Consider the following 25,465-nt stretch of genomic DNA (forward strand, 5'->3'; position numbering starts at 1 on the left):
TTCCACACAGGTCAAATACAAAGTGTCAGTGCGCTCAGGCTGTATTCTCTGTTTATTAAAAAAAGGAGAGAGAGTAACCACAAGGTGAATAGTGTTAGACAAATGCAAAGAATATGCCAGAGCCAGTGCTGAAATACAGTCACCTCACACCTTTCCTAATGTAGGGTACGTTTTCTCCTCGATATAGCAAAAGGCTGATGCATCAGGCTCATAGACAACTGAACTGAAAGAAGAGGTTTTAAGCAGTACATGCCTAATTGCACCAGTCCTCTGCTCTGGGTTCATTTCACCCCAGTGATTCCAGCCGTGACCAACAACTGACTTGCACCAATATGACACCATTGTGTGGTTTGGAGAGGGTTTAATGGTATGCAATCACATTTACTAATTTCATGTTTACTTCCTTGCTGTCCTGTCATTCACCCAGCCAAGAGAAGTGGAATTTCCTCCCACAGCTGTGGTGCTTTGAGGAGCCATTAACTGCAACCCAAAGCATGTTCAGCTGCAGTGAAGCAGCAGCCAGCCTACAAACAGCTCTAGAGGGAAGGCTGCCATCCAAACCACCTGTCCTGTTCAAGACAGTCCCAAATGTACTGTTGGGTTCTTGACTGCACAGATGTTATGAAGATCACCTGGGGAAAACAGAAGATGTCTGTGTGCATATACTACTATAGCCAGCTGATTGATTTACTCTGTAGGCAGGAAATTCTTAGAATAATTACCTTTTTTACAATGTTTCCTGTCAAATTTGACAATGTGGGGGTTTTTTCTGAGCAGTCTGAGATTACAAACAAAAATGTAAAATTAAGGTATTTTTTTTTCTTAAGAATTTCTGAAATCCAGATCTTCTCAATTCAAGCACTGGTTTGGAGACCCGAGCCACAAAGTGGCAGCTATTTCCTTTAGTACTTGATGTAACAATGAGCTCGGGACTATATGTAAACATCACTGACTATTTAATCAATTTTGTTTTCTCTCTGAAAGGAAATAAGCCTAATAATGTAGCAGTTGTTTTATTTCTGTATAAAACTTACTGGAAGCTATTAAATATACTGATTTTATTGAGGCTGACCTTCAAAAGTTTTTAACATTTCTCTGTGTAGGGAGAAAAAAAGTAGCGTTTATCACGAGTGTCTGAAGAAATATGTTTTTTCTATAATGAGTTTCCAAGATTTCACAGAATCATAGAATATCCTGACCTGGAAGAGAGCCACAAGGATCACTGAAGTCCAACTCCTTGCCCAGCACAGGACCATCCCAAGGAGTCACACCATGTGCTTTAGAGCATTGTCCAAATGCTTCTTGAACTCTGTCAGGCTTGGTGCTGTGATCACTTCCCTGGGGAGCTGTTCCAGTGCCCAACCACCCTTTGGGTGAAGAACTTTTCCTGATATCCAATCTAAATTTCCCCTGACACAACTTCAGGCCATTCCCACGGGTCACCAGAGAGAAGAGATCAATGTCTGCCTCTACACGTCCCTTTGTGAGCAAGCTGTAAACCACTGTGAGGTCTCCCCTCAGTCTTCTCTCCTCCAGGTTAAACAGACCAAGGCTCAGCCACTCCTCACATGGCCTTCCCCTCCAGATCCTTCTCCATACTTGTGGCCCTCTTTTGGACACCCTCTAATAGCTTTATATCTTTCTTATATTGTCCTGCCCAAAACTGCACACAGTACTCAGCAGTGGGAGAAACGAGAAGTATTAAAACTAAATCTATTGAGAATTCGGTTTTCTATTTAATCTCTTAACATGAATTCACATTTTACACTGACTGTATGAAAAGGCTGACAGCCTTCAGGAGAAGACTGAGCTTTTTTCCAGTAGTGAAGAAAGAGGAGTAATAATTATTCATTTGTGAGCTGCAGTCAAATGTTGCATACAAGGCAAGCACTAGAGACAGAAGTAGGGATTAGGTTTCATAATGCTACAGTTAAGCACTTGCATGTAGAAACAGCTCTCCTGGATAAGTTAGAATGTCCATCCAGATCACAGTAATAAATGGTGAATGATAAAGAAACAAAAGTGCAAGACAGAACAATGAAAGAAATATAGAAAGAGCAGTGCAAGCATATATAGTCCCAAGTTGCCCAGAATATTCTCTAAATTATCAGAAATTTGATTGTCTTTGCCCACTTTGCTGGGCTACTGGTCACTAAAGCAGTTTTTCTTTTATTGATTTTTCTAGCCTGTATTTCAATCCATGCTGATGTCTAGCACTGCAATGTCCCCTGGCAAGCAGTCCCACAGCTCATCTAGGCATTCCATGAAGAAATACCTTTGGTTTGCTATGAAACCTGCCAGTAGCTATTTCACAGAGTGCCCCTTAGCTCTTTTCTAAGTCAGTGAGCACTTCTTCTGCCACTCATGACTTTAAGGACTTCTATCAGGTTCTCTCTTATTCTGTCCTCTTTCATCTCACTAAGGATCCTCGCTCCCCTGCAGTGCAGTCCTCACTTAGTTCCTTCATACTAAGAAACCCACTTGACAGTTTTGGGTCCAGGCTGAAGAGAGAGCTCTAAGACCAGGTGTGTGAAAGGTGCTGGGGAGGCAGCTGACCTACATTCATGCTCAGGAAAGTGGGAGGCACTTCCACCCACCTGACCTGCGTCAGATGATATTCTAGATGAGATCAACTACCCTTTAGAACCAATTCTTACAAGTAAATGATTATAAATATCTGCTTCAAAGGTGCTTGTTTACAATCTAAATGGATGCTTTGGTCAATGAGTCCAGTCGAAGCAAATGTTTCTGAGGAGGTAACAGAGCAATGTCTAAAAAAAATGTTCCCTTCTTTTTCTTCCTCCCTGTTCCCAGATGGAAAGAGCCCTAGGTAAGGGGCCAAAACCAAAGCTTCATATCTGACTCAATTCTTGTTTAATATTAAATAAGAAATGTTTGACTTTGCTTCATACGCAGATGCTGTTACAGTTTCATTTGGATGCTTTTGCTTGAAAAATCTGTCCAAAGTGTGCTAGTTAATTACTATTTAAGGATTTCATTTTATGTTGTCTTTCAAATAAATCCCAAGAAATCTTCATCTCAACATGGACAGGAAGTATTTTTATGTTTATATTTATGTATTTCCTTTAGAAACCACACCAGAACGGTTACAGATGGAGTAACTGGAAGCAGAATAGCTCGGAGATAATTTATAACCCCATTCAGCAAAAAAAGTAGGGTTCAGTGTTCCAAAATCATCTGTGCAAAGTTAGAGCTGGTATGGCTTGTTTTTCTTTGGCAAAACTGCTTGTTTATTCCAAGCCACCAGCTCTCCAAGACACTATTTAGGAGACTGCATGAGTTTATGAAATTCTGTAATGAAACAGCACAATGTTTTCAGCACTCCAGATAGATGAATAAATGTATATATTTCTAGGATACAACAATATTTAGGGACAGACTGTGATTACCCTTGCATGGGAAGAAAATTGAATTAAGGAGGCTATTGTCTTGTTTCATCATGTGCAGCCTCATAAAAGTCATCCAGAATAATGGTGTAATTACTCTCTCCATTCAGAGGCATGGAGCAACAGCCCTCTTCAGGTCCCAGATGCCTTTCCTACATTTTGGTCAGCCTCATACTGCTGCATCTCTAGCTGTGCATCATGACTCTGCACAGGCAGAATGGTGGGGTTTTTTTCAGTTTTTCCTTATTTTTTTTTCCCAAATTAGCATTTTCTGGATGAGCATATGCTTGCTTTCTCAGGGTATATTAATCTACAAGTCACCAGCACTGAAGACACTGAAGCATACTTTTACTCTGTGTAACAAATAGTTGATGTCAAGTGCAAAAAACTGTGAGAGAGCACTACTCTTTCAGTAGACTTTTTAATTACTAAACTACATCTCTTTCTAACCTTATCTTTTACAATTACATCATGTATTCCACTGAAGTGTTAACAAGACAGAAAGCTGGGTATAGCTCACGTGGGACACACAAATTGTTTAACAGGACTGATTATCTCCCATGAGTGTGGTTATCACAGCCATGCTTACATTACAGATGCTGCTGGAAAGGCTTCTATCTATATAAAAAAATCTATTACTGTTAGTAAATTACAACTGTAAAGCACCTGCCAGCCAGAAACTCCCAAAAACTTTTGCAGATCTTCTAAATTTGGTAGATGAATACCCACTCAACCTTGCTCTTTCTGAAGCTGAGTGTCTGTCCCAGAGTTAATTTAAAGCAGACCTTGCTTTCCTCACTGCTCATAAGGCAGAGGACCAAACCCACAAGAGCTGTGCAGTTTGGAACTGACTGCAGTGGACAGTTCCGTGTCCATAAAGAGTCCCAAGGGATGCTTGGGAAGAGCACAATTGCTCTAAAGGAGCCACTAAAGTGAAAGGAAATGAGACCTTAAGGTCCATAAGTTAACTGAAACCATTAACAACCACAGAGAGACAGAGACAGGCCTCTTGACCACTGCCAAACATGGGCAGCTGGGTGCTCCTCCCTGCAGGGAGCTGAGTGTGACCTCCAGGCCATCTCTGAGTAAACACAGCCACGTGCTGAGCCAGTAGCTGTCACTGCTCCCCTACCACCCAGCTGGTGGCTCTTCAGCATCTGCCTGGTTTGTGGGGCTGGGAAAGCTTTGTTGGGGAGGGAGGGACTGGGGTGTGTGAGGAGTTCCTCCTCTGCTTGGCAAAGCCTGCTGTGCTGTGCAGGAAATTGTGATGAGGTGACAGATGAGGTAGTGCTGGAGCTGCAGCAGGACCACCCCTGGGGGAGCAGCTCTGCAGCAGGGCAGGGCTCCTGCACAGGCCAACTCCATGGTTATAAAGCCCCAGCATGGCTCATAACTGCTGGGACTCTGCCTCTCACACCCTGCTGCAACTCCCTGTTTGAGCAACACCTGCCTGAGTGAATTCTCACCTCCCCCATCCCTTTTTGCACAGTGTAACTATGACTTGAGCCTGACCTGGAAAATTCACACACAGCTCAGCTTAACACCCATACATCCCTGGCAACAGGGATTTAAGCTGTCATTGACTTTTTCTGCACTGATATGTATCCTTGGAATTATACTGAAGACTTTGACTTGTGTTTTGAAGCCCAAGAAGCAGCAGCTGTCAGATGGTAGTGAATCAATCCCATTAGGATAAAAAGCACTAAAGAAACACTGCAAATTTATAAACACTTTTTTTCCTACATTGCAACATACCCAATTAGTGAACCTAAAAAGATGTGGAAGATTTAAATTACACATCCCCATTTCATGTATTCTTTTTAATTTAATTATAAACACTGAGAACAGATTTGTCCATTTTACTGTAAATCTCTCACAAATTGTCATGTATTAGTTCCAAATTCCAATGTCAACTGCAAATAAATACAGATTTACAATCTACTTAAGAGAACAGAAAACATGCATATTTTGATCTTGTAATTTAGCTCACAGGTAAATTTATGACTGTCATGACAAATAAAAACACTTTGGAAATCTTATTTTTAAACTTAAGAGGGTCTTTGCCCTAAATTGATGCTGTTAACAATCAATTCCAAACTGTACTGCTGGCTTCTGAACAGCAGCACAGGTGAGACCCACAACAAGAAGTGTAATTAGCCTATAGCACTAGGCAACAGAGCAAATAGGCAACATGAAGTAATGCAGACCACAGGGAATGCTGGATTTTAATTTTAAAAAATCTTCCATAAACAGGGAAAAAGCAAAAGCATGAGCTCAGTATAGATGATAAGACGGAAAGTTAAAAACAAAAAAAAAGAAATAAGAAGGAACAATCTCTGCACTAAGATTAAAAGCCAGCTGACAAGGCATTGAACTTCACTGCAACTAGAATATGAAACGCTGGAGCAGCTGAATAGCTGTTTGTTGGCAGATGCAGACCACCATGATACTTTTCTGCAATTCAGAATCAAACAGAAGAGGAAGAACTGCACATGTGGCACATGCATACTGCCAAGATGTGAAAGGTGGCATCCATGTGGATCTTAAGCCCTTTGAAAATTCCCTCATTAAAGAAATTGCTTGTATTGTTATTTTTACAAAGTGCAATTATGAAGAAAAACAGCTCCAGCATTTAAACCACATTTCTAGGTCTCTTGTAGACTATTGCATTTGATTACTAAAGAACCATCCTCTTTACTTATTGCACTGGGTAATTCTACTTATATCCTTTATTTCTTGTCCCTGATTCTTCTTCCTCTTCTCTGCTTTACCTGCTTTTCCTCTTGCAAGTTTTATCAGACAGTTTCCAATAAGGAAGGTCAGGGGTCCTCTGCCTGGGCTCCACTGGAGGCCCTGAAAGGACTCAGAGAGTGAGTCACACCAGGGATATTCATTTCTGGTGTCAGCTCATTTTAAAATATTCCTCTGGTTACTATGCACTGCAAAAAGATGTTTGTGATCTAGTGGCTCAGTAACAGTTATGCACACAAACTGCCACACAAGACCAGTTACCTGCTGAGCACTGACAAGTCTGTAGGATTTTTATGGAAAGCATCTTTAAAGCAGAATTTTTCTCCGAGCCGTCTTCTACTCTGACACATACCATCTCAAATCTGGCTCAGCAGTTGGAAACCACAGGTTCCAAAGAACCTACCAGAAATAAGAGCTCTTGCCATGGTTTATCTCTCACTGGGATCCAACTCACACTCATCTCTTTAACTGGCATGAATCTAAGGCTCCTTCCCTCTGTCCACAGCCAAATTAATCACCAAATCAATAACACAATAATACAAAGAATGGCTCTTCCAACTTGACCAGAGAATATTCTTCCTCTGCTCAGAGAAATCATCCAGCATAACTCTGCACTTCTCAAATAGGTCTCCTATTGCTTTGAGACAGGGAAAGCAAACAAAAGTGTTGACTAATTAATTACAGGCTACTTAGCTGAGGTCATGTCCAGAGAGGGAATATATCTGCATTTTTAAAAAAAGTAAGTTATTAACCATTGTGGATAAGTGTATGTAAGATAAAATCTATTGAAGCAATTTTATAAAGCACATAAAGATCTAAATCCCACTTTGAAAAGAGATTTACGGCTTTACATTTTATCCCCACTGGCAGTATGACCGGAGACGAAACTTCCATTGATTGGCTTCAATGAGAGTTAAAAATAAATAGACTGAAATCCCCTGGCTGTCCAAAGCACAATAGAGCTGCTACTGTTCCAGAGAACAAATGCCTGACTTTGGGTTATCTTTTGCACCTGTACACTGGCACTTTTTCCAAATTAGATGAATTCCATGGTGCTACTGTGACAGTTTAAATTTGTGTGGAAAATTAACCTTCATCCACAGTGCATTTGAGAAGCCGGCAGGAAAAAGCAATCCCAAATTGGGAAAGTGTTAAAAACAATCTTCAGGTTACTATGGATTGGGAAAGTGGGATGAGATAACTGCAGAGGAGCCACCTTACTGCCATGCCAAAACCTCCAACAGACACCTCCAGAAACTGAGGGAGAGAAGTATTGGAAAAACACTTAGGAGGAGGGAGATCCATATTCCCAAGAGACACTGCTGTGACTACAGCTGGATTCTCAGCTCCTCAGGAGCATAAGAGTGTAACATCTTCCCCCTGCCTGGGGTCCAGGCCATTCCCCTGCCCAGCATCAGCTGGTCCCCCATGTCATAACACAGTCTGTTGATGGAGCCAAGCCAGGCATATTCATGGCATGCCAAATTTTGATCAAAGGTCACAGAAGGAGAATCTCTCACCTAATGGGCACCAGGAATATCTTACTCACAGCCTGCAGTGGGAGGAGGCATGTTTGTTCCAGATGGCACACTTGCAAAAAGGATGGCTTAAACCACTTACACTGAGTGACAAAAATCAGATTATCTGGCAGCTGATAAAAGGTTAGTTATAGATCAGATCTATGAGCATTATTTATAAGAACCAGTTTGACCAGGGGAACTAACTGGAAATTTCTGTGCTGAAAACAACAAAGCAAATGGGTAGCATGAAGCTATTCAGACTACAGGATGGATTTTAAGACAAAATCCTCCTATCAATGAGAAAGCATCCAGCTCTGGGGGCCTCATCATAAGTAGGACATGGACCTGTTGGAGCCAGTCCAGAGGAGGGACACAAAAATGGAGAAAAGGAGGCTCCAGGGAAACCTTATAGCACCTTCCAGTATCTAAAGGGGGTTTAAAAGAAATCTGGAGTGGGACCTTTCACGAGAGCATGTAGTGATAGCACAAGGAGGAATGGCTTTAAACTAAGAGTAAGTGCAAATTAGTCATTAGGAAGAAATTCTTTACTGTGAGGGTGGTCAAACACTGGAACAGGTTGCCCAGAGAAGCTGTGGATGGCCCGTTCCCAGAAGTGTTCCAGGCCAGGTTGGATGAGGCTTTGAGCAGGCTGGTCTAGTGGAAGGTGACCCTGTCAACAGCAGGGGGGTTGGAACTAAATGATCTTGAAACCATTCTGTGATTCTATGATTCCATAATACTTAAAATTTTACTCTAAACTGTAGCAATTACGTCTCATACATAAGCTTAGATTTTTTTCTTCCATTTGTACACATTCTTTTAGATAATGCTGATGACAAGTACATATCAAAAAACATCTCTGAAGATGAGAACATACCCTGCAGCTCTGTTGGAATTCAGGTAGCAGGTTTGATTCTAAAAATGACACATTTATTTTAAAGAAGAGGGCAGAGATTGACTCATATTTTAAAGAAATTTGTAGCTCATGATTTAAAGGCGTATTGGTATGAAGAAACTCTGCTGGAAAAGTTTCCCAGCATTCACAAAAATGAAAAATCATCATTTTAATGCAACAGTACACTTGAATGTTGGGAGAATATTATACAATTCAACAGACTATAGTGACCTACCACAGCATTTCAAAATTTTGTGAAGTTTCCTCAAGAGTTCTGAATTCTCAGAGGTCCTCAGTATCTAACTTTCAAAGCCCTATTCTTTCATGTATCATTTTGAAACCATTTTAAACCAAGACTGTTGTGCCTACATTTTTTTACAGCCATGGGGAGAGGAGGGTTTGTGTATGTTTCACAATGTAGACATACAAAAAAGATAATCTTCTTAAGTCTGTGAATTCAGGGAGTGAAGGGAGGAAGATCTTCTGACTCACAGTGGAGAATGATGGGGATTTAACCCCACATCCTGTCAATCCTTCTGAAGCTCAGCAAAGAGCAGAAAAAATGACGAGGCTGCTCAGGAGCACATCAGCTCCTCCATCACAACACTGAGTGCACTGTGCTGGTGGGTGCCCATGGAGATGGATATTGCCTGCGTCACCTAAGGGTGAAGATGCTCACCCTGACTAGAAAGAAGAAGTCAGAAATGGGTTTGAATGAAGCTTGCCTCTACCGCAAATAAATAATTCAAAGCCCAAGCTGTCAGTGACTCTCCTCTTGCCTTTCTGTCTGGGCCTGAGAAAATCTTCCCCAGCAGCATTGCTCCTGAGCTTTCTGTACTCACAAACAGGAATTTTTGAGTGATTTTTTTTTTGGCGGGGGGAGGTTAGCTGATAAATTCCTAAACGGCTCTTTCTCGTTTAATGTCATCTTAGTGAACTTCCTCAGAAAGATGCATCATATCTGACAGGAACGGATTCTCACCTTATTAAAATTAAAGAAGTGTAAATACTGGGGAAGGAAGAAGAGTTCAATAGTCAGATCCCTAGCTAGGAATGCATAACCTTTCTCACAACTTGCTTTTGCTTTAGATGTCTTGTAAGAGCAAGATAAGCAAAGTTAAATTCAAAGCTTAGTCCAACAATGTCATCTGCAAATGGGATAAAAAGGCTTCCTTTTCTCACAGAAACATTAGGTAATTAACAAATACAAAAGTACTGAGAAGAGCTTTGGTAGCCAGTCTGTTTTATGAAGGCAGCAGTGAAGCAGGGGGTTTTAGCGTAACTTTTAAAAAGTAAGTTTAGTTTTGCAGATAATCCAGCTGACACTCCCACTGCTGAGCCTGCTGGCTCTGGGGGTTGTAGAGTTAACAGTATTTGAAGCCAAGTTACAGCACTTACAGGCTGAACAGAAGAGCTATTGAAATTATTTCATATAAAATTCCTGGTTTTATTCAAAATAGATTCCAGTAAAGAAAGTAGTAATACTTCTTAGCTCTCAATAAATCCATGTTTTCATACTTAAATGTCCTGGTTGCCAGCTGTGATTATGGTCTGTAAAACTTCTTACATTTTTCTGAAAGCCTCAGGTATAGAAGACAATTAACTATGCAAGAGTTACATCTTCCATGTAAAATTAATGATGGTTTTCTAAGCCCTTGAGGCTGCACAGGAATCACTCATTCCAAAGGACTATAGCTGACAGTCTAATACCTCAGTGCAAGGAGACCACCCACAATTAGGAAAGGCAATCCTGGGATTTTACCCAGATGATCCAAAGGACCAAGTTCACACTATTGTCATTCTGTATGTAAATGGTGTAATGACCCTTGTTACGTAAGCCCGTGGGTGACCCCCTGAGGGGCTGATCTGGCACAGAGCCCTCAGGGTGTAGCTTGGGTGGAAAGGAGCAGCTCCATGGCAATACCACGGCTAACAGAACTACCTCTTTTCCAGAGGTAGTTTTCCTTTCTTCCTGTATTCCTTCACTGCCTTCTGCAAAAAGCAAGACATTGCTTAGCAGTCATGTCCTGCACACATGCATGTAAACACTAAACTACTATAAAGTGAACCTATGCCTTCCATTCTTTGAGGTTAAAATCTGTTTATTAATTACTTTCACATCGATCTTTGTTTCATTTGGTCTCCTTACCATACAAACCCCATCATGCACTGGGAAACAAATCACTGAACTTTTGTTGCCTTTTAGCTCCTCTCTGTGAGTTTATAAAGCACTACACCAGATGTCAAGTGTCGTAAATCACAGTTTCTACAGACAGATCAAAATTTCACAGCAGGTGTAGACCATGGCATCCTTCAGTTCTAATCAGTCCCTTCTCTGTCCAGATCACACAACTGGAGAGCTCAGAACTGGGGGGGTCAATCCTGGGGCCACAAGATAAACTGTAGTTTATGATTAACACAGATTCTTTATAACATATACTATGCATAAAATAAAACCAGCATTCTAGCAATAGATGTGAATTGCACCCATTGCACACCAGTCCCTTGAATTTCAAGTCCAAACATCACCAACAGATGACGACTGTCAAATGAATTAAGGCAGTTAACTAAAGGCTTAGAAATATAAAATAAAGCCTTTAAATGGATAATATTACACAAATGTTTGCCCTCTAACATCCTTACCGCAGTGTCATTGGTGGTGATGTACACCAACACATCCGAGTTGTTTCTGCCATTGATGTACCGGTAACAGTTCCACACACAGCTTATCAAGTAACCCTGCAGAGAAAAGGCATCTATTATTCTGTGCAGAAAATAAACCATGGATGTTTTTCTGATAGAGCATATCCATTCTTTATAAATATGAACGTCAGCATGATAGTAGCAAGGGACAGTCACTTTCCTGGTTGTAGTGACTGTGAGAATGTCTGGGGGCTCTGTAAGTAATCCAATGTCATTCCTCATACTGATAGAATTGGGGTTCTTTAGAATTGAGAAGGTTCTGGGGAGACCTTACTGTGGCTTTCAATATATAAAGGGGGCTTATTAAAACAACATATTCTAAGTGACTGGAATGGTCTGGGGTCATGGTATTCTTGCCTGACTAGAGAAAATTGCCAAAGTAAAAGCTTTTATTGACATCTGAAGTTATTTCTGACATTTTAAACATTGTTTAAAATACTGGGATTTTTTTTCCCAGTATAAAACAAAAACCACTGTAATAGCAACAATAAACCTACTGCAAGATCATAAAACTTCACTGCTTTTGGAGCTTGGATAGTGCTGCCTCCTGTCAAACAACTAGTTGTCTCCACTTCTTTAACTGGTTGGGAAAAAATGCCAGCCACCACCAATTTCACGAGTAGGAGAGATTCCAGTTTGGGCAGCAGAGATGAGCAAAGTGACTGGAAGGAAGATAAGAGGCAGGAAGATGTGGAGGAGCTGGAGCCAGATCCACAGGATGTCGGTAACACAGCTGGCAGGACTACAGCAGTTCTCTCTGGAGCTTTCTGCTTGGAGGGTAGGGTTTTTCCTTTTGTTTTCTTTCAAACCAAGACACCCATGTAATCACACATGATGGTAATGAGAACTTGGAGTTTTGATAGTGCCCAACTTATATTTTTACTTAGCAGGTCTGCACAGCAATTCCTCCACAGACCTAACACATGCAGATTAAACTGCCAACACTGAATTTGCATGTGTGTCTCACTGAGTGAGTCATACTTTCGTGACTCACTTGAACTGATGGCCTTCCAAAACCCTCTTATCCCTTTGAGCTGTCCTGTGCTTCCTCTGTCTCCAGAGCTGATACACATGAGCTGTGTTTTTCAGGCTGCCACGTGACTCCCTGATGGCTTGCTTGCAGATCGGGAAGTTTTTTTCCACCAGGGCTGAGCTGGCTAAAATCTCGTAATTTTGCCTCCTCTTTTTTCACAGTACCTTACAGACCCTGCATTGACTTGCAGCTGTTGCAGACTTTGACGATACTTCTGGCCATCAAATAGAGAGAGAAAAAGTCTTCTGGAGTGAGCTAAGTCCCCAGGGAAGATTAGACAAGCTTTACAGACCAAGCTGTGGGCTGTGTAAACCTCCCCCAGGCTACTGAAACAAGTAAAGGCACATACATGGAGAATCATTGCATCTTTTCCAGAATTAAGTAAAAAGTCATTGTTAATTTTAAGTGGCAATAAGTAGTTCAGTAGCTTTCAGTGCTCAGATACTATAGCCTGGGAGAGGCATAAGAGCCAATGCAGAAGAGAGATTGAATGTAGTACACTTCTGAGGGGACATGGCCTCTCTTTTTAAAAAACTTAAATGGGGCTACTGATTCAGTTACCAATTTTCTTTCCTGACAGACTTGGCTGAGGTTTCAAATACTGCTTTAAAATGTGTGGCTGGACGCACAGTATATAAACATATTGATTTTTATCTCAGGAGACTAATACTCACATTTAAAATTGGCCCTAGATAAAAGGCCTGAACCCCCTCAGCCTACATACACCCTTAGTGGATCTCCTGCCTTCCACAGCACAAACTGGTGACAGTTACCTTTTGGGGGAGGCAGCCCAAAGCAACCACCACAAGAAAGGACAGGTGTGTAAGAAGGCTGAATATAGAAACTGGCACTGTGCCTACTTTTAACCAGCTTTCAGTCTTCCCCTTTGGATGGTGGGAAATTACTTGAGACCTTAAGGATCAGAAACCCACAAAACTGTGTTACCCTGCCTCTTGCTGTTGCAGTTGCAGATGTACTTGTTAAGTTGCATAACAACAGTAATGAACTGCAGACCTGTGCTCATCAGATGCCTGACCAGAAGACTGACCAACGTTCTTTGTGGAAATTGGAGGTTGTTGTATTGTGCTGCTTCTTGTACCACAGCAAGAGAAAGTCTGTGCTGATCTGGGTCACAGCAGCCCTCTGGGTAACCCTTCACTAGCAGCAAGTGCAGGGTGAACATTGCAGACCCAGCAGAGCCCCCTCAGGTTAGTAGCTGCCTGCACTGAATTCCATTTGACTCCCCAGCTGCTTTCAATTTTCTGTTTATAGAGCTGGGATGGGCTTCAGTAACTGGTGCAAATGAGATAAAGATTTCTACACAAACTGAAACTTATATGAAGATTTCAAAGGGATGCTAATGGCAGACCAGTTGACCACGTGTATTTCCCATGCTGGTGTTACAGAAAGAGAAACAATGGGTTGCTGTGCTGATAAAATCTGCAATTAAATCCATCTTCTCAGCACACTAGAATGTGTATCTTGTGAATATAAAAAGGCTGTATGAGAACTACTGCTTAGAACTGAGAGAAATTCTATAATTGGAAGGAATTAATAATATTAAACCAAACCATTGGTCTGCAACACTTTATATGGCACCTTACAGGGGCCAGGACATCAGCTGTTGGCTCACAGTCACACACACTGAGGTATGCAATTTAAAGCAATTGACCCCTGTTTTAGACATGCTTCTCCCATAAGTATCCTGTCACCATCAGTGCTGGGACTAGTTCTAGGCTTTTGTGGAATAGGTGGCAACCTCGTGGCTATGTATTGGCCATTCCTGGGAGTTGGGATCAGACATGGCTGTTGGGGCTGTGTTGATGATCCCAACTGCTGCTCCATCAGCCCTGCAGGAAGGTAGCAGATGCCAGGTGATGTGCTGAGGGTCAGGGCTCCCCCTGCCAGGAAGAATGCCTTTGGGCTGAGACACCAAATCTCTCAGGGTGAGCACAGAACTTCATTCTTATCCTTTCCCATCTGCTGAGGACACCAGGACATGCACAGTGGTCTCATCTCCAGGCTCAATACCTTGTAGATGCAGCTTATAGGCATATTATGGAGAACAGTGCTAACATTCAGTTTGCTGAAGACCAGCCTGTCTCACTGAACTGGAACACCTTTTGGCTGCCCCGCTGGCAGCTACCTCTTCCTACCGACTCTTCAGAAAGAGAAAGGCCATACTCTCAAGCTGCAGAGTGCTTGGGGCAGCTCGGGGAAAAGGGTTAATCTGGTTGTGTTTGTGCTCATCTGAGCTCCTTTGGGCCTAAGGAGCTTCTCCGTGATGGGGAGGTTGAAGCCTCAATTGTTCTGTTTTAAAAGCTGGAGTTGGCTGGATGAAACCAAGGCCCTCTTCTCCAAACCAGCTGCAGAGGACATGATTCAAAAGTCACTGTGTTGGCTATATGCAATTTAAAGTCCTGTGTACATGTCTATAAATACATTCCTCAGCCAGATAGGAAACATCTGTTTCATGGTATGCAACTCCAGTTCAATTTCTAGACAAACACAGTCAATGGAATAATGTATTTGGGTCTATTCTGAAAAGTGTTCTGTGTGAAGCCGCCTAAAAATCCCATTAGGTGCTTCAGATGCAAGTAAATGATAAGGACTAAAAAGACAAGTGCATGTGTGTAGTTAGTTGGCTTGCTTTCTTACCACCCTCTTGTTTCCCTTCCTTTTTCACAAACCCACGACTGCAAAACACAAACCTAGCATCTAATACTTCATAATCTTGCTTTCTGCTCAGTAGTATTCTCCTATTCATGTAGCTTCACTCAAAGCAAGTGTCATAATACCAAATATTTCTGAGGAATTAGGTGATTCTGTTTTGTATTTCCCACCAGTTGAACGCAGCTTTTCCTAGGTTACAATGTTTTAGTTCCTCTCCCTATTTCTAGTTGAACTCCAGAGGGAGAGGAGGCATATTTTTTTATACACAGTACCTTTCCAGTTTCAATATATAAATGTAGTACCATCTGTTAAGTCTATCAGAGATAAAATGTGATGCATCTGTGTGTATTCAGCTTTCATTTGATGGAGCAGATTCTGTAAATCTGCACAGCAGCTCTTCTGGAAACATAAGAAATTCAAATGAAAATGCTAACTAGAATTTACCATGTGTTTCTGAGTGAGTCATGGTTTTTGTGACTCATTTGTATGATAATATGTTGCTAGAATGAGCATTATATGAGCCACATATACTCTTGGAAAAAACATATTTTACCACTTAAACACAAAATGAATCTTTGGCACTATTAATTTCTTAGGTTTCTTGTCTCTGTAGTAAGCATCTTTGCCATTCCAATTTTAGTTGCCTTTTTTTTTTTTTTTTTAATAAGCTTGAAGCTTTCTTGACGTATTTAAGTCAATGGAACACCAGACCCACGTGGGGCAAAAATGAGCTATTGGTTGCATCGTAGAAATTTTTTATAACACATTCCTTGTGGAATCTGATAAATCTAAGGATTTATTAAATTCACACGTATTTCCTAGAAGTGCAAATAAAATCAGCTGTACAGCTGTGAACATACATGGCCAGAAGGCTAAACTCTATTGCTAAATCACAGAAAGTGAGCACAGCTTCCAAACATCACTTCAATACACCCTATCTGTTTGGTTTCTTTCACCAATTTTGAAGTAGCTTCAACAACCTAATCTACCTATTTTGCCACAGAGGTATGTTGTCAAATGTATATGCTGTCAAATGTGTTGTTTGGAAACAACATCTTTGGTGTCACTGTGACTCTTTGGGACTTCTCTAATCTAATGCAAAATTGCTTTGCAGAGAGAGCAAGACTAATTTGAAATAAACTCCCACATAGTAAATACAAAAACAACAGCACTGTGCTGTGAGAAACTTGCAGAAGGGTGCAAGAAAAGGGCAAACACACCAGCGTATTTTACAAGAGTAAAATTTACAATTGGACAATTGGACATATTTTACAAGAGTACTAGTTGGAACCACAGGTGGTTGTTTTCCCTACACTAATTTATTTGATCTTATTCCGAGCTCGTTTTGAACTTCTGACCCACAGCAGGTGGGGGCTGCCACACTGGACAGTCAGCCTGGAGGTGGTGGTTTCACATGAGCCCTTTCTGGCTGCTCTTGGTGATGCCACCTCTCCCCTTTGCCTGGTACCTGCCACTTCCAGCCCTCTCACCCACTAGGTTTGCTTAACAGCAAATAAATTCTCATTCCCTGTGTCCTTCTGTTGCTTGGTCTGACAGTTCTTTATAGTGCTCTGCTCAGGAGAGATTGCTTGGATTTATTTACCTGCTCTACAAAATTCTTTCTGAGACAGGGCACCAGAAGGGAAGTCATGCTCCCAGAGATGGCAGGCATTAAAACTGGCTAAGAAATTATACAATTTATATTTTGGTTTTTCTATTCCTTTCTTAATATTCTTAGCATTTGATTTACTTTTTTGACCAGAAATGAGCTAGTATTTTCACAGGTCTATCTGTAACAGCTACAAGGTCCCTTTTAGAGGTGGCCACGCTTACTTCAGAGTCCACTGCAGTGTTTGTGAAACACGAGCATGCTTCCTCAGTGCCCACCACTCACAATTTTTCACCACTGGGTTTCTCTACCATTTTCTTGTTGAGTCAGTCCATCCCCTGAGATTCTCCTGCAAAGATTTCTTGGCTAATTACTATCCCTATTCTGAATGCCATTGAAAAAACATAATGTTGGATTTCCTTCCCCTTCATAAGATCTCTTATGAATGCACTGAACTGCATGGGTTGCAGTGTTGGAAAGACAGATAATTTATCCTTATTCCCTAGCTACAGTCAGTGAGATTACCTTTTCTCCCTACACATCTTAGGGTGGTTTTTAAAGTTTTTCATGAGACACACTGGCAAATACGTTCTGAAAAAACAAGAAGTCTGTATCAACAGGCTCTCCCTTCTCCACTAGATGATCCACTGCTTCAAAGGATTCATAACTCACAAGCCTCCTACAGGCATCAAACTTCCCCATTGTGGACTATATGTTCTTGGTTTTGTGAGATTTGTCACAATTTTTTCCTATAATTCTGTTTTGTATAGGTATCAGGCTGCTGGGGGTGTGGCTACCCAGAATTCTGCTAAAGACAGACCTCCCAGCAAGGGACATTCCACCCATGACCAGAAGTGGACTTTATACACAACAGTGCACTTACCTTAAAAGCCAAAATGATACTTATGAAAAGGAGGATAATCACAACCAGACACGTAGGGTTCACAGACATAATCTCTTCCTTGTAGGGAAAATTGTTGGGCTGCACAAGCAAAAATAAGCAAAACACTGTGAGTCAATCTCATAAGTCATTTAAGAGCCATTCAACTAGTGCATTCTATAATTAAAAGCTTACAAAGCTTTTTGTGATCTACTAAATTGGGAGCTCTCCCCACCAACAACCAGTTTCAGTAAGTGTGGCTACAACAGGCAATGTGAACAGTCAGCTGCCATGGGTTCCCTAGAGGGCTGAGGGATTTGCTTTTTGCTTTGGATGTGGTGTGGGCTCTCTCTTCCTCGCTGCACACTGAGTTTGTATCTGACACAAACTAGCAGAAGTCTGAGAGAGCTTTGCAGCAGGAAATCTTCCACCGCGGGAAATGGCAAGTAAATCTCGTACTTACTGAGTAATCATTACACAGGCCCTGGTTGCCAAAGAACAGTGGCAGCTCTTTCCAGAAAGCCAAAGCAGGAAAAACTGGACAAGCATAATCCGTTCACCTAATATTTTATGACATTTCAAAATACATTGAGCCTATTCTACTCCATCTTATTTTGGCTAAATTTGGGCTACTTTTCTAGGAACATTTGTTAGTGCTGCTAAGTGTGGGTCCCACAGAGTCATGGGTCCTACAGGGGAGCCACCTCATGATTTCAGGTTGAAATGTGGAAACGTGCCCTGAGTCCTTCCATTACCACAAACATGAAACAGAGGTGACAAAATGAATCTTCCTGCTTAGCACAGGCTCTAGTGATTTACAGCTGCGAAACACTTCAGGATCAGTGACTGAAAAACATCCCCTAAAAATGTTTTACTGTATTTTTTATTGCTTAAAAAGTCCACGCCCTTTAAAATGAATGTTCCAAATAGTTCTGAAATACTGTAAGACACAAGTTCCTGTTTCAGTTAGAATAAACCATTGTTCATAGACAGAGCTGCTCTCCACAAAAGATAGCTCTACTGCGACAGTAGCTCATTATATCTGAATGCAATAGTTCCTTCCACACAACTCCCTTTTCCCTTACAGTTCTAATTACTTAACCAGGCCAGCTCTGCATCCTTGTCAGGACAATTAACTAGACCGAGCTATAACTGTATTCTTGGCAATGATAGTGTAAATCCAGAGTAACCCCTTAATAACCCTTATTCCAGCACTCAGCCCAGTGCATCAGGAAATTATCTTTTTTTTGGACAGCTGCTACTGAGAATAGCTCTTTATTTAGTGCTTCCATGAACTGTTCAGAGTGGTTAACATCAACAGCAGCTGTAACCCTTTGCAGATAAATGTTACATAAGCACATTTTCCGCTTCTTAACAGCAATGTTTCTGTTCCTGTACTGAATTCCATGGCTGAAGTTGTTATCATGTTATCTTCTTTGTCGAGGTACAGCTTTTGTAGGGAGCTAGCTTGCTATAATTCAGTAAGTTACTGCCTTTTTTTTTTCCTAAAGAAGGTTATTCTAAATATAGTGGATGCAGTCACCCAAAGACCAAGAAAACAAGAGGATATGCCAAGAAACGATGCATTGCAAAATTAAACAAAAACTTTATATGCATAAATTTTAAATATTAATGCCCCAACCTGCCCTCTTTCTTGCAAGAAGGACATCATAAGTTAGGAAATTAGAAAGTCCAGTCAGTCAAGGACAGTTACAGTAAATCTGTACCCAAATGATTTTTCAGTACTAATCTACCATTAAAAAAATAGTCAAAATAGTTTGTGAATGTAGTAAAAAATTCCTATTAAGACTTTGGTTCTCCTAAGAAGAACTTGGTTTTTGGGAACCAGTTACTGGTTAAAGACTGGACAACTGCATGCTTGCGGGGATTCACAAGAGTGAGACAGACTTAATTAGCATATCTAGTCTAGGGACTAGGATGCCCTGGTGAGGACAAACAGAACTTTGAGTTTATGAGAAGATGGGATTAGAAACCTGCTAACAGAAGAAGAATCAATCAACCCCCTACGATGAAGATGTTGAAAAATGTATGGAGTTGTTTGTATGATCTTTTAACCTAATTATTGTAGTAGAAATTATTAACCTTACTGAAATGGTATATAAGTTCTTAGAAAACCTGAGTAAAATCGGATTCTGATCATGGTCAGTCTCCCCGTCTCTCCTTCAATCGCCGATACATGCTGGTTGTTTGGGTTTTTTTGCCATAATCTAATGGGCTGTTTCAAGACATCAGCTCAAAAGGGATTTGCATAGGGGCAAGAGGAGGCAAATGACCAAGTTCCCACTTCCTCGAAAAGCAGGAACATCTGCTGGAGCAGGAGCATCTGAAAAGCAGGAACATCTGCTTCACCTGGTGAAGTCTGGTGCAGGATGTGCTGTTCAGCAGTGCCTGGCCTTCCCTCATATCAGCACCAGTGTTTCAATAAGTATTTCAGCAAAGCCAGGAGAGCACATGAGGAACAAATACTGTGGTTTGTCCCCTCCAGGCTCAGCTTTCTGAGTCTCTGTCCTGAAGAGATGAGAGGTGTAAGCAGCCCCAGCGAGCGGTGGGTGCTGCCCCCATGCCATGGTCACCTCCATGCACAGGTGCCTGGGAGATCTCGGTGCAGGGTGTGAAAACTGAAGTCAGCCCCTTTCGGAGTTTCCAGGCTTCCTCTGTGTGAGACAAAGCTTTCAGCTCTCTGATGGATAGCCCAGGAGCGTTAGGTCAGCATGGAAGAAACCCCTTCGTCTTTTTTTGCTAACTGTGCTGGGCCAATCTATGAGCAGTCTTACCTTAAGTCACAACTACAAACCCCTTCAGTCCTGTAGGAAAACCAGTTTATAAAACCTTTGCACCTTTGGCAAAGAAGCAGGAAAGATGGTAGGAAGCATCTCAACTGGCTCCAGTCTCACCCAGTACCAAGGGACCATCATCCAACTGGGGCCATTAGGCAGCCCTTGGGGTCTCATCCCATGGCTGCAACTGTTCCCAAAATCTCATTAATTCCCACAGGAAACCAGGTACCAACAGCGCTTCAGATGAATCAAACCACTGGCCTTCAATGACTGCAATGATGAACTTAAATACTGATGTGAATATATGAAGTGGGACAAGAAATTCTGCTCCTGTCTTGGGAAGTTTGCTCTCCTGTGGGAAGACCAGTAGCTGAAATCCTGCTGCTGGGAAGGTTCCAGGCACCAGGAGTGCATCAGTGCTGCAACTTCTGGAAAAAGATCAGTGTCAAACGTTGTGCAAGGTTTGATGAAGGTTTGACTGAAATACATCTGGGTGGGAAAAATCAAACCTATCACTGGAAACACAGGTTTTGGAGCAGAACATGATGAAATTTTCTGTACAAACAAAAGGTAGTTGTACTGGTGTTGCACTGGCATGCTAAAGTCATAATTAAAGTGTCATTTATAACCTTGTCACAGACATGGAGAGGGCTGCATGCATAATAATACACCTGATACACTTCTAATTTAAAAAAAATTACTGCTTATTCATATCAAAGCCCTATTAGACACTTAAAAGGACTCTAAAACGTGCATGGAAAGTACATTTCTACTGGATTGGTATAGTACAAACACAGAAGAATAAAATTACAAAGGCTAAAGCCATTTCTCAGTCCCTCCACCTGCTTCCATAACCTTTCATGTCTTCTTTCACCTTGGACCACAAAAAATCTACTTGAAAATACAGTGTGAATTGTCATTCCAAGTTACAATCCTCCAAGTATCAAAACCTTACAAAATTGAAGGAAAACAGCAATGTGTCTGTAGAATTTGTAAAGCTCTGCTATGAAGTTAGTGGTACTGCTTTGGAATTATAAAATGGCATTAATATGTCAGAAAGGATATTTAGGTTTTAAGCTTTAGTTTATAGGAAAAATTTCTTTAGGTTAATCTCTTTTATGTTCTCTAGGCATTTCTCCATGGATTTAAAAGCATGACTGGTACCACCTGAATTGTTAGGCAGCAGCATTGCAGGCATTCCCACAGTAAAGCTACTTGATATACTTTGAAATTTTGTTTAGATTAACTGTCATAGACCTGCATTTCGATTAGGAAAAGGTTTGCATAACTCAGTTGCAGACCAGCCTGTTCTGCACCTCTGCTTCAATCCATTTCATATGCTGTTATCAGATGACAGAAGATGAAGTGTTTAATTTGAAGGCTTTAAAATGCTGATATATCAAAGATTTAGTGGGGTTAAACGAAAAAAGTCTGCTTTAGGTCAAACTGCTTTAGACCTCTGCTTAGACCAAGAACTAAAATTATTTTTATTTTACACATGTTGGATTTGCTGTATGCAAAAAAAGACAACATGAAGTTTCCAAAGACACTGTTACTAGGAAAGAAGAAGCCAGTATAGACTGATGTTCACCCCGTGAACACAATTTATAATGTTTTCAGCTATGGCTCTGACCAGTTTCTTGATATGTACTCATCATTTTGCTAAGAGTACATGGAGAGTTTCACAGCAGCTGTAACTCATCAATGACAGACTGAATCTGGCATATGTGCACCCAAATAACTATATAATGATACCAGATAATAATGAAGTAGAAGCGGTTAAAGAAACAGGGTTTTTCTCACATTAGAGCAAACAAAAAGTTCTTCTGCTAAATGATTCTGTTACCAAATGCAGAGTTTCTTCCAGATATTCACTAATGGATTTGAAGAACAGTTGGGATTTTTCATTTACCTTATGGAGCTGTGCCCCCTAAAATATAATTTCCCAAATGCAAAGCAGTTTTAGAGGAACAGAAACTGTAAGAATGCCAGGAAGAAACACAATCCTTGTTTCCTCCCTACCCTGGCAGACCACTGCAAAGGGGGTGAGGGCAAGAAACCCTAGTGCTTATTTGCAAACCATCAGGAAGAATCACACCCGAATGGCACTGCAATTATGGTGTAATTGCTTGCACTGATTTTCATCTTGTCCCATGTCTGAATATCTCATAATGATGGATGTGCCCTTCACATCTCCCCTTTGCTTCTGCCCGCTCAGACAGAGTGTATTTACCCTGAACCAAATGTAACAACCTTTTGCCAACAGATGTAGCCTTTCCAGGTAAAGGGACAAGAGGTTCCAGCTGAGTCATTTGTGCTTGGGACCACAGCTAAGACACAGGAGGCATAATCAGCTTCAAAGCAGACGCAGAACAGCTTCAAAACTTTCTTGAACAGATGACATTAACTGTTCAAAATTCATCACATCTCTTGGTAGTTCTTCCTCATCACTAATCTCCGACACAAATGATAAAATAAAACTAATCCTTGTTTCCAAATGAACTTAACTTGGACTAGCTTCCAACTGCTCATTAGCATTATGCCATACACCTAATTTAAACAGCCTTTTAATACCTCATTATTTTGCATATGAAACCTCTAATGGCACTACCTCTAGTCTTTCTCAGTAAATGAAGCAGGAAAAGCTGATTGTCTCTCATCATACTACAATATATCCACCTTTTATATAGCTTTTTTTAAAAGAACTACTTCTGCATGTTCTCTGACTTTTAAGCATTGGTTTTTTACAACTAAACTCCCCAAATAGATGGAGAAAATCCACACTACCAACAGAGAAGGGAAATCTCCTCTACTTTACTATTAATTGCTCTTTTTTCTGTCCAAAAATCTCAAGAGCAATTTTTGCAAACAGTAAAACAACTGAGGGGCTCTAGTTTTGGCACTTAAATCCCCAGGGCTTACAGGGCCTCTGCATCCCAGGCACAGCTGTCAAACAGTATGCTCATCTGTATTGCTCAGGCTTTTACATTTCTTTATATTTATCTCTGTAGCACACATTAGTGGCTGAACTGAAATTCTCAGGCAGTCTAGCTCAGTATCAGCCACGGGTTTTATTAGAAGTGAATTTGCAAGGAAAAGTCACAAGTACTGCCACTGGGAAATGCAGAGATGTGCTCACTCTGGGCAATGTAGGGTAGGGTCTCCCAGAGGATGACACAGAACAGACAGATTATACTCCTGCTCACAACCTCCCACCAAAAGACTCAATCCCTCTAGACAATTGAGCCTGGAGAAGTTCTCCCATGGCTGACATCAGCTATTGTGAAGTGCCTCTTGGGGCCCAACATTATTAATGGAAGTCAGGAGGAGCAAAAATCTACTCTGATTCCTGGAGACCTTCCTCTACTCAAAACAGAAACTCACTGGCAGATGGTCAGCTTGACCAGAACCCTTTGCAGTCTGCCAGCTAACCTCTCCTAATCCACATGACACATCCTGTATTGATCTCGTGCTTTATTGATGCTCTGAGCATCATGCTGCAAAGTCAAACATCTCATGAAAGCCCATTATGCCCCTGCCCATCTTTATTGATGAAGTCAGTAATCTTATTGATGAAGTCAGTGAAGGAAAATGAGTTTGCCTGCAGGACTGATTTTTCATGAAACTGTGCTGGCAGCCATTAATAATTTTTTTCTGGTCTAATCCATTATCAATTGACTGTCCTCTGAGCCTCAGCCCTTCTGTTATTACTATGCTTGGTAGCAATGTCAGGCTAATCAGCCTATAATTATCCTGGAAATCCCCCTTGCCCTTTTGAGCACTGACAGTTTAGCACGCCTGAAGTCCTGTGGCGTTTCATCACCAGTCCAAACTATGATTTACAACACCAAGACAAAGATGTGTGCAACCAAAGATTCAACACTCCAGAAGCAGCAGTGCAGATCACAGAATGCTCTGCTGCACCATACCAAATCCTTTCCAAGCCCTGCTCTTTCTATTTCTGCTACAAAAGGACCTATTATTTTTTTATCTGCAAGGAAATAAAGGGATGTTTTAGCACACATTTCAAGAGGAACAGCTGGTCTTTGCCCTTTTAGTGAGTCAGCTCCAAATGTAGCACCAAATTTTCAGCAGAAAAGCAGAGGCTTTTAAGTGCACATTCCCCAGCCTGTTTTTTGTCCCTATCATGTTCTTGCACAGTGACCAAGACTGAGTAAAATCAGGGTACAACTCGTGCTCTGGGAGGTGGGGGGAGTTCTGCAGCAACAGAGATGCTTGTGCTGCCACAAGAGCAGGGCTAGCACCGATGCAGCAGTGAGGGTCTGCAGGCAAAGGACAGGCAGGAGAGCTCCAGCAGTGGCAGTGCCAGCTTTAGCACTCCCAAACCATGCCTGTGATTTGCTCTTTTCCACTCATATCTCTGAGATCCTTTTGATTTATTCCTCTGCCTCTCTTCCAGTGCACCATCAGCTGTGAATGCAGGTGGGTGTTAAATAAGATGAAGGGTAACAGGCTCCTGATCCATCCCAGCTCTCACTGGCATGATACATTGCCTCTTCCTGCAGATTTGTGCAGCTACTTATCTGCCTGCTGTTTCTCATCACCTGTTATTTATACTGGCCAGCTTTCCATCCACACAACAAAGTTCACAGCCAAGCTAATCTGTATTCAGATTCTCAAGGCAGATTTGCAGCTCTGGCTTCTCCAGAGCTCTGTGACTCCACATGAACCCTTCTGGACATGGGACGTGGTCCTGTGATGAGAGAGGGGCTGGTGGGCTCTAGGGGGTTGTGATCATACCTTGTACACTTATGCAATATTGGCCATAGATGTTTGGCCAAAGCAGAACAAGAAGGCAGCCTCTAAATGTCCCTAGGACAGAATTCAAAATATTTTCTAGCAAAACCAAACCTACACTCTATCAAACTCCTGCCTAATTAAATGTATTATAGCTACTGAATAAATGAAAAGGAGCAACAAAATATCCTTCAAATAGTACCAAAATAAGCCACTGGATACGAGCACAATAACTCTGAATGCAAAAGCAATTATTTATCATCCATGTCTTGCAATATGAGTCTCACTCTAAAGGAATGGTGCTGAGAGCTTTCACATCATTGCAAAACTTCCGAGCTTTTCACAAATATTGTACTAAGTTAGTAATGTAGCCTTGCAAGGATGTTGAATTCAGACTGGCAACGACTGAAAGAACTTCTTGATGACTGTATGAGAAGG

At 41.4% G+C, this 25,465-nt stretch overlaps 1 protein-coding gene across 1 annotated transcript in view; it reads right to left on the reverse strand.

Annotated features, from left to right (window-relative positions):
* The window catches only part of LAPTM4B (lysosomal protein transmembrane 4 beta), a 60,180-nt gene that overhangs the window by 8,634 nt on the left and 26,081 nt on the right, over window positions 1–25,465 (reverse strand). Inside the window, exons 5-6 of the mRNA XM_083878898.1 lie at window positions 17,475–17,573; window positions 11,217–11,312 (exon numbers count right to left, since the gene is read on the reverse strand). Coding sequence (XP_083735024.1) covers window positions 11,217–11,312; window positions 17,475–17,573 — 195 coding nt within the window. The remainder of the gene's footprint in view (window positions 1–11,216; window positions 11,313–17,474; window positions 17,574–25,465) is intronic.

Source organism: Zosterops lateralis (genome assembly GCF_965231275.1).
Source record: "Zosterops lateralis genome assembly, chromosome: 1".
In the NCBI taxonomy this organism is placed as follows: domain Eukaryota; kingdom Metazoa; phylum Chordata; class Aves; order Passeriformes; family Zosteropidae; genus Zosterops; species Zosterops lateralis.